This window comes from Pezoporus flaviventris, unplaced genomic scaffold (genome assembly GCF_033815535.1).
Source record: "Pezoporus flaviventris isolate CSIRO_AGI_PZ_B2104156 unplaced genomic scaffold, CSIRO_AGI_Pfla_v1 ptg000046l, whole genome shotgun sequence".
Taxonomy (NCBI): Eukaryota; Metazoa; Chordata; class Aves; order Psittaciformes; family Psittacidae; genus Pezoporus; species Pezoporus flaviventris.
In genome coordinates this window covers 1,095,506-1,105,643 of record NW_026892594.1, presented here as the reverse complement: position 1 = coordinate 1,105,643, position 10,138 = coordinate 1,095,506, and the positions used below count along the sequence as shown (strand labels likewise).

Genomic DNA, 10,138 nt, shown 5'->3' with positions numbered 1-10,138 from the left:
CTCCGTGGTTTACCGAGTTTCTTTGCCTTTTTATAATCATTAAGCACTGAGTCAAATAGTTCATCACCAAACTTTCGCCACTCACTCTCCTCAAATATTGTATTAGGATCTGCAAAAAAAATCTCTTAGCCTTCCCTAGCCACTAGACCTGCTAGCTGCTTTAGAGTCTCAGGCTCAATTCCCCGCTTTTATAAAAAGCACTGTAATAAGTCCAGGGCTACCTCTCGGTCCATTTTCATGGCCAGCCTTTTCCGGATCGTCTTCTTCTGGGTCGTCCTGTAACCTCGGTCTCCGGATCGGCCTCCCGACGCAGCAGTGTCTGGTACGCCCCAGCGGCGGATTCTTTCGGTTAGTCCAAGCACCCGGGTCCGTCACGCCACCGCAGCAGCATTGCCCGCGCTTCCCGGCCGCTGCCGCCGGCGCCGCTCACTCGCCGTTCCGGGTCCCCGCTAGTCGGGGCCCTGTATCCCGGGTCCCCGCTAGTCGGGGCCCTGTATCCCGGGTCCCCGTTAAACCGGGGCCCTGTATTCCGGGTCCCCGTTAAACCGGGGCCCTGTATCCCGAGTCCCCGCTAGTCGGGGCCCTGTATCCCGGGTCCCCGTTAAACCGGGGCCCTGTATTCCGGGTCCCCGCTAGTCGGGGCCCTGTATCCCGGGTCCCCGTCGGCCGGGGCCCTGTATCCGGGGCCCTGTCGACCGGGGCCCTGTATCCCGGGGCCCTGTCGACCGGGGCCCTGTATCCCGGGGCCCTGCTAGCCGGGGCCGTGTATCCCGGGTCCCCGTCGGCCGGGGCCCTGTATTCCGGGTCCCCGCTAGTCGGAGCCCTGTAATCCGGGTCCCCAGCGACCAGGGCCCTGTAGTCCGCGTCCCTGTTCGGGCGCCATTTGTAAGCAGCGAGGAGAAGCAGACAGGCCAACCCAATATGGGTGATAAGCAACTTCTACTTTATTTGTGACGCAGCTCACACATATATAGGAGTGGTATTCAGCCACTCCTTCTTGGCATAACAGTATTGGTTAGCCCCCACAGCTTCCTCCACATTCTCCTCCCAGGTCCGGTCTCCGGCCACCTGTGGGGGCCACCCCCTGCCTTGCTTGCACAGTCCTCCAGAACTCTATGGTCCTGCTCTTAGAGTCATTCTGCAACATGTATCCACTAAAATTCCACTTTATTTCCTCTAGTCCCTAGTTTTCATGTAACCAGTGGATCTGCTAGGGTAGATTCCCCAGGTCCCTTGTCAGTCCAGTTGCAATTCAGCTACCGGAGCCACCCCATGACACTCCCCTGCCCAGGGCAGTCTTACTTCCAACGTCCAAAACACCCTACAGCACGCACACACACACATCCGGTCCCATAGGAGAAGAACCCACTCCCCCTCCGCCAGACATCCCTCCACCTCTGCCTCCCCAGCACTCATCCCACGCTCAAACACAGGAGCTGCCCGAGCTTCTCTCCTTTCCCCCTTGGTTTTCCTTAACTTTAAGCATTTTCACCAGTATCACAAAGACCAAAATCAGAACTGTAAGAAGCCACAACATAAGTCAAATACCAGTAAAATCCAAAACCTTTTGTACAAGACGGAACATTGGAACAGGCTGCCCAGGGAGGTTGTGGAGTCTCCATCTTTGGAGACATTCAAAACCCGCCTGGACACATTCCTGTGTAACATTATGTAGGTGTTCCTGCTCCGGAAGCGGGACTGGACGAGATGATCTTTTGAGGTCTCTTCCAATCTCTAGCATACTGTGTGTAAACTAGAACTAATTGCAACAGATAGGTAGCCGCTTAGATTGAAGTCAGTTGTTTTACGTTAATTAAATATAGAGGTCCGTGAATTACACAAACATGCTCTAACCAACATACAGGCAGAGACGAGCAGTGGGGGGGGAAACGAGTTATTATTTATTGGCCCAAGAAAGCAGCCACAACAAGTGCAGGCTGCAGCATGGCATCCTCAGCACAGCTCCCTTGGGCCTGGCGCTGGCAGCAGGGCGCTACTCCTCCACACGTGGGGTGAGGCATGAGCAAGTGAAAGCCTTGCGCAGAGCCCTCAGCACTCTCCTGAAGCGGGAGAGTCGTCGCCGTGGGGCCGCTCCTTGGTCTGGAAGAGTGGCAATGCCTGTGGAGGAAGAAGAGCTGTAGGCAAAGGACTTCCTTTGGCAACCCGTTCCAGTGCCTCACCACCCTTACAGTAAAGAACTTATCCTTAACAGCATCCTCATTGGCCTCCTTCAGATACTGGAAGGTCTGCTAGGAGGTCTCCACGCAGCCTTCGGCCCATGGAGGGGAGGCTGGGACACACCCGAACTCACGCAAACACTGCTGCCGGTCTGGCCTGGGTGCCACCCAACTCGGGCAAGTACCTGGCTGGTTCTCGCTGTCCTGAACTACAGCAGGCGACGTTGACGGTGACTCCACATCCAAGCTTTGTGCCACGTCTGGCTCTTTCACCTGCTGCTGCCTTGTTCCCTGGATGACAGTCACAGCCTTGCCCAGGTGTTTCCTCACAAAGCGTCTGAGCCTACCCTGCAGGGTAGCAAGAGCACAGGCAGGGGATGGGGGCAATGTCAGTGGGATGACACAGGCAGCACCAGAAATAGCCCTGTCACAAAACCTGGGAGCTGCCGTCCAAGGCCTTGGGATCCCCGGTGCCAACCACACGCGCCTCACTCACCTGGCGCCAAGAGTCCCGACACAAGGGAGAAGCTGCTGCATCTCCACTATCATCTGCTCCTGGAGGAATGTGGGATGTTCCAGGCTCTGTTGCAGGGATCTCAGTCAAGAAAGCAGCCACTTCATCCTCAGGCACTGTTGGGGAGGCAGCGGCTGCACTGGCCTCTCCCTGAGGCTCCGAAGCCACAGCAGACTCAACGTGCTCAGGTGCTGCAGGCGTCAGTGCTGCCATTGACACACCCAGAATTTGGGTCATGTCCTGATACTCCACCAGCTGTTGGCTGGTTCCCTCTCCTGTTGCGTCCATGCCCATGCTGGTGGGGCAGCTGGATCCCTCCTGGGGATCTGCATGGGTGTCCTGGAAGTGGTCTGGGACTGAGAGGTTGACCCAGAGGTTGCGTATGGTGACCTCTTCCACTTCGGAAAGCTCTTTGTCCATGGCCTCTTCCCATTCCTCTTCTTCCTTTCTGTCTAACTCCTCATCGTCAGCTTCCTCGCCCAAGGTCCCTGGCGCTTCCTGTAAACACACAACAGGGATGAGGAAAATCAGTTGAGGGAGCAGTGGCTGGCCACAGGCAGAGGAAGGCTCATCCCGCTGTCCTGTCCCATCCTGTCCTTGGCACTCACCTGCCTGTGACTGGGCATCCGTCCCCGCCGCAAGGCGAAACGAGGCCTCTGGCCCTCCTGCTGCTGGAGCTCCCTTTCCACAGAGCTGCCCAGCAGCCAAGGCAGGCTGGCTCTCCTTTGCATGTCGAGCCTGTGACTGGTGTGGGCCATGCTGCTCCTCTCCGGCTCCTCCAGAGGCTCTGGCATAGGGAGCAGCAGGAATCTCTCTGCCACAGGTAGCCCATGCGAGACTCCTGCTTGAATCTCCACAGTATCTCCGGTGCCAGCCATATGTGCCTCGCTCACCGGGTGCCCAGATTCACGATCAAAGGCAGAAGCTCCTGCTTCTCCTTCGTTGGCTGCTTCTGGGGCAGAGTGGCATGCTCCAGCCTCTGGCACAGGCATCTCAGGCCATGAAGCTGCCACTTCCTCTCTCTGTGTTTCTGGCAAGACAATGGCTGTTTCAGCCTCTCCTTGATGGTCTCCACACACAGGAGACTCAGTGTCCCCAGTCCACACAGATGCCATTAGTGCCATTGCCTCATCTGAGTTTTGGGACATGTCCCGATGTTCCGCCAGCTGCTGGCTGGCTCCCTGGACAACGGCCAGGCTCATGATCAGGACCTCTTCAGTGACGGTCCCTGCCATTTCTTCTACAACCACCTCACAGGCATCAGGGCTGAGCAGGGCAGGTACCTGCCTCTGTGCCTGTGGTGCTGCCTCCTGCTCGACGCAGGCAGGAGAAACTGGTGCCGGTTCCACCTCCTCCTGTGCCACTGGAGTGAGACGTGCGCGGTGCTCCTCTTCCTCCGCAGATGCAGCTAATGTAGAAGCTGTCGACTCAGTGGCTGTGGGTCCGGCTGGGATAGGAGACGTGTTCTGCAGGTCTCCACCTGCCTCCCCTGTCACTTCAATGTCCATGCTGCTGGGGAAGTCAGACCCCTCCTGGATATCGGCCTGGGGGTCCTGGAAGAGCTCTGGGACCGAGGGGTTGACCCAGAGGTTGCGTATGATGATCTCTTCCACTTGGGACAGCACTTTATCAATGTCCTCTACCCACTCTTTCTCCTCTTTGTCCACTGCCGCATCCAGCATTTGGGTCATGCCCTGAGGTTCCAGCAGCTGCTGGCTGGTTTCCTGATCCACTGCCACAGCCTGGACCAGAGGCTCCCTTGTGCTGAGCAGGGCTGCTCCCTGTGGAACCAACTCACAGGCATCTGGGCTGAGCAGGACAGATGCCTGACTCTCTGCCTCTGGTGCTGCCTCCGGTGCTGCCTCCTCATCACCATTGTGAGAAGAATCTGTTTCCTCTGCCTCCTCCTCGATCATATTCCAGAACTGGGAGCTTGCACCGACACTGGGTGTGACACGCACTTTTGCATCTCTTACTATGATGCTGTCGGAGGCAGGTGCATTGCACTGTGCTTCTGCTGCCAGAGCTTGACTGTCAAAGCCGCAAGAGGCTGCGGTCTCTGCCTCCTCCTCAACAGCATCTCTGAAATGGACCTTCCTGAGGATGCTCTTGGGTGTGACCTTCATATCCATGTTGCTTTCTTTGTGGCTGTGCGGGGCAGGTGCCCGGCCCTGTGCTCGTCCTGCTGCAGCCTGCCTGCCGATGGCGGGAGAGGCTGGTGCCTCTATCACCTCGACACCAGCTCTGAAAGGAAGCTTCTTGACGCACCTGGATGGGAAATTCAGATCTGCGTCATTTTCTGCTGAGCTGTTCATGGCAGGTGCCTGGCGCTGGGCTTGTGCTGCAGCAGCCTGCCTGCTAAAGCCACGAGATGCTGGTGCTGGTGCCATGGGAACGAGAGGTGCCTGGTACTCCTCTTCCTCAGGAGCTCTGGCCAAGCGGCTCCTCCTGGCGTGTTGCAAAGCCTCGATGTTGCTGCGCAGGGCGGGCAGAGGCTTTGCAAGAACCTTCTTGTGCAGCCCCAGCAACTTGTCATTGAGGCTGCCCTCTCGCCCCGTCTTCCTGCTCTGGGAAGCAGCAGTGCTCGCACGGGTGTTAGGATCAGGAGCAGGCTGAGTGGCGGTGGCTTTGCTGCCGTTAGGTGCCCTGACAGTGTATCTTCTTGTCATTGCAGCCCTGCTGTATGCTGGGTCCTGGCATGCCACTGCCTGCTGGTAGGGTCCCCGGCTCTCAGCGCTGTTGTTGCGCAGGACCGCGCTCACATTTCTTGTGCCCTGCGCTGTGGCACAGGCTGTGGGCCTGTGTGGGGCAGGCTGCCAGCTCCGTGGCCTCGCAACAGTGCTGCCATGTGCGGGGATGTGGTGCTGCTGGGCAGCGGTTGTGCAAAGCTGCTTTTGGCTGTTGCTTGTCCTGCCGATGGCCATGTCAGTGAATCTGGCTGCAGGGGCAGAGGGTGCCCATGTCGGGCGAGGCAGCCTGCTGGCTTCTCTCACTGGCCGAGGTGGCGGCCGAGGTGTCCTTTCCACCACCACTGGCCGAGGAAGTGTCTGCTCCTCTGTCCTCATGCTGCGGGGCAGCACCGCTCTGCACCTCACGCTGCCCACCTGCAAGAGAAGTCGAGGAGAGAGGCTCTGTGATAGTGTCTCTTGCGCCCGTATCCCAGCTGTTGGGAGCTCATGCAGTTGGGCTCCCCTGCCAGCCCCACGGCAAGGCTCAGGCCCACAGGTGGCTGCTGCCTGCTCCCAGAGCTGGCTGGGGAAAGGGCTGGCCACCCGCAGGCCATGGCCCCAGCCCACAGCAGCCCCGGCATGCCCGTGGTTGGGAAGGTGTTTGGCCCTGTCTCCCTCGGGGTCCCTACCTGTTCCTGCTGGGTCTCGATGGGCTGATACCTTCGTTGGTAGGGCAGCTGTGGTACCGTGATCCCACGCCGCCCTTCCTCAGGCTGTGGCCTGTGGCCCACCTGCGGGCAGGAGGAGGAGGAAGAGGTGTGTGATGGAGGCGGCTGCCTTGGCACAGCAGCCCCCGCAGTGCCGGCAAGCCCGGCCCCGGCCCCGAGGCAGCTCCATGTGGCCCCGTCCCACCACCGGCCTCTCACTCCTGCCCCAGCCCTCACCTGACGCCTCCTTTGCACTCCTGGCCTGCCCTCGGCAGGCTGGGAGCGGGCGTTCGATCCCTTGTCCACTGGCATCTTCTGTGTCCTCGGATGCAGACTTGCTGTGGATTCACAGGGCAACTGCCACCTCTAGGGTGCGCCAGGGCCTTAAATACCCCACATAAGAGTCGTAACAATGCCCCCGTGGTTTCCACGGAGACGCCGATGCCCTCACCAGTTCCAAAGGGTCCCAGCTCCTCATGGGCAACTCCACAGCAACCACTGAAGCTTTGTGACAGCGGCAGCATCGTGCCCATGGCCACTGGGCAGTCAGGGATGCACTTTTCTCCTCCCTGTTTTTTTCCTTGACAAGAAGAAAAGGGAACGGAGAAAAGAAAGACCGGTAAAAGAAGGAAAAAAACAACAAAAATAATGAAATCATTCTTGTGAGACCTCACCTGGAGTACTGTGTGCAGTTCTGATTTACTCAACATAAAAAGAACATGAAACCAACACCCCCAAGTCCTTCTCCGCAGGGCTGCTCTGAATCTCTTCTCTGCCCAACCTGTAGCTGTGCCTGGGATTGGTCTGACCCAGCTGTAGGACCTTGCACTTGGCATGCTTAAACTTCATGAGGTTGGCATCAGCCCACCTCACAAGCATGTCGAGGTCCCTCTGCATGGCATTCCTTCCCTCCAGCCTATCAACCGAACCACAGACCTTGGTGTCATCGGCAAACTTGAAGTTTCCTCAGCAGCTCCTGATCCATCCAAGGAGGTCTCCTGGCCCTCCTGCTGCACTTCCTTCTAGCTGGGACGCAACACTCCTGAGCTTGTAGGAGGTGATCCTTGAATATCAACCAAGAGTCTTGAGTCCCCCTGCCCTCTAGGGCTATGTCCCATGGAACCTCACTAAGCAGGCTCCTGAAGAGGGCAAAGTCTGCTCTCTTGAAGTCCAGGGCAGTGAGCTTGCTGCACGCTCTTCTCACTGGCCTGAGGATCTCGAACTCGACCATCTCATGATTGCTATGAGCAAGGCTGCCCTGGAGCGTCACATTTCCTACCAGCCCTTCCCTGTTGGTGAGCACGAGGTCAAGCACGGCACCTCTCCTTGTCAGCTCCTCTATTACTTGCAGAAGGAAGTTGTTTTCCACACAATCGAGGAAGCTCCTGGACTGCTTGTGCCGGGCCGTACCGTCCCTCCAACAGGTATCAGGGTGGTTGAAGTCCCCCGTGAGGACAAGGGCCTGAGAGCTTGAGGCTGTTCCTATCTGTCTACAGAGCACTTCATCTGCAGAGTCCTCTAGATCAGGCGCTCTGTGACAGATCCCCACACTAATGTCTCCCATAGCTATATTCCCTTTAAGCCTGACCCACAAAGTCTCTGTTGACTGCTCACCTTCCCCAGACAGAGTTCCATACTCTCCAGCCTATCCCTAACACAAATAGCAGCTCCTCATCCCCATCTGCCAGGCCTGTCTTTTCTGAAGAGTCTCTAACCTTCCATTCCAACACTCCAGGCATAGGAGCCATCCCACCAGGTTTCTGCGATGCCTATTACATCATATCCCCGTAGACGTGCACACATCCCTAATTCCTCGTTTGTTCCCCGTACTATGGGTGTTTGTACAGAGGCATCCGAGCAGAGCTCCAAATGAAGCCGGCTCCTCGGCTGGAGTGGCTGCATTATCCCTACATTGATCCGAGCATTTATTATCGGTGCTGGCAACTGACCGGGAATGCTGGGATGGAAAAATATGTCTGCCTTCACACACTGCATGTTCCCCTGGTCTTCCTATTTCATTCTGCTTTATCTACCAAAACTATATTAACCCCAAAGCCTATCTTCTTGTGTATCATCTTCTTGTCATTGCACCCATGTGGGTTAACCATTTCCACTGCAGCCCCATCAATACCCCTACTTTGCCATGCCTGCACAGGCCAGGAACCCACCCCTTCCTCCACCCAGCTTCAGGAGAGCAATGCCAAAGTTCCACTCGCTATAATCCCAGCATTGCAACACAAAACCTTGTTGCTGGGACATGACTTCCCACTGGAAGGCACCAAATTCTCCTCCTACGCACCAAATAAATATCCAGCGTGGCAGATTCACCAGGATTACTATGTGGGTCACCAATACAAGAGGAGAGATCATCTCACCATCAAGGGTTTTAATGGAACTAAGTGCAAAGGTTTCTTCTTTCTCAAAGTCATCTCCCACTTCTTCCCATGCTGCTGCAAAGTTTGGCTTTAAAACCACCTGAATATGATCAGACATGGTCACCTCCAGGTATTCCAACTGACAGAAAAGCAAAGGACATTTCAGACTTACAGAATATAAGGAGTTAGAGAAATGATCCTCATCTTAGAAAGGGAAAGACAAAGAGAGGCCGCAGCATTTTGCCAAGAGAACCCTGGCATGCGTGGCTTTAATTGCAGAAGCACATAATAACAGCATATAAAAGCAGAGAGGAAAAATAGTATTTATGGTGGTTATCTGTAAAGCTTAAACACGTTTCCTCAAACATGCGTGAGGCTCAAAGAGAGCAGAAAATGGGGCAATCACTTTGGGAGTCAAAGCCCATTGTAGCTTCTACTGAGCAGCTGAGGAGAGACACTCTCAGAATCCTGAAGGAGCCTTTGCTGCATCCAAGCCCCTAAACCAGGCACTTTCCTGAGATCTGACTTGTATTTCCATGAGTGATAACATGAACACAATAAACAGAAGTACAAATGCCTGGGAGAGATTGGGCTGGAGGTCTGAAAACAGACAAAGGAAGTTCTTCCTTCCTTCCTTTCCAAACCCACAATTCCTTCCGGTGCCTAAAGGGGTGTCCTGGGTTCAGCAGTAGCAGTCATGTTTCTCCTTCTTGGTAGCTGGTGCAGTGCTGTGTTTTGACTTCCAGCCTGGGAACAGTGCCTGCGATACCGATGTTTTCGGTTGTTGCTAAGTGATGTTTACCCTGACCAAGGACTTTGTGAGGCTCATGCTCTGCCAGGGAGGAGGGGAAGCTGTGAGGAAGCAGAGACGGGGCGCCTGACCCAGGCTAGCCAAGGAGGTATTCCATACCACAGCAGGTCATGCCCGGGGTGGGGGGTAACTGGGAGTTACCCGGAAGGACACGGGCTTCCGGGTGGCATTCGTTTCTTGGCCGGTGGTAATGTATTCTCTTTCCTTGTTATTTTCTCTTATCATTGTTGTCATTGGTAGTAGCAGTCGTGATCTGTGTTGTACATTGGTTGCTGGACTGTTCTTGTCTCAACCCGTAGGAGTTGCACTCTTTCGATCCTCCTGCCCGTTCCTCCAGGAGTGGGAAAGGGGAGAGGCCCGGGGTGGGTGGGGGGGGGGGCCTTTATTGCTTTCAGCCTGGCACCACTCACTGGAAGTGTGTGAACAAGCTGCCTGGCTAGGGTTTAAACCACGACAAGGGATGCAGAGAATCAAATCCTCGTTTATTACCACCAAGCCCTTTCTGTGCACCTGTTTGGTACTTTCCCAACCTGCACATACGACAACGTTCAATCTCATTGGCCCCTGTAAAACTCTCCAGGTAAATAGTCCAATCACGATGCTGCAGACCCTCTCACAACCCCCACAGCCTGTGGCCTCCACCTGAGATTCCCCCCACAACTACATCCTGGCCCATCCTCCCAAGGCCTGCTTCCTTTCCCTTCCTTGGCCTTCAAGGTTCCAGCTCATCGACCCAGGGCTTGTCAAGCACCAAGGCCTCAGAGCTCATTCCCAAACACTTTTTCATGCAAATCTTATCGCCTTCACTCCCCACAGATCCTTGCTCCCCAGACCTTTCAGCTGCTTCTGTTGGGATCTGGGATCATCCCCGCAGCCCAAAAGAGC

The 10,138-nt window shown here is 55.9% G+C and overlaps 1 protein-coding gene across 1 annotated transcript; it reads right to left on the bottom strand.

The window, feature by feature from the left end:
- Positions 1 to 2,665: 2,665 nt before the first annotated feature.
- LOC133276743 (uncharacterized) lies at positions 2,666 to 3,926 on the bottom strand. Its single transcript, XM_061467879.1, has 3 exons — positions 3,296 to 3,926; positions 2,913 to 3,185; positions 2,666 to 2,673 (listed from the first exon to the last, which is right to left on the bottom strand). Exons 1-3 carry the CDS (start codon positions 3,924 to 3,926, stop codon positions 2,666 to 2,668), a joined length of 912 nt encoding a protein of 303 aa, XP_061323863.1.
- Between the last annotated feature and the right edge of the window lie 6,212 nt (positions 3,927 to 10,138).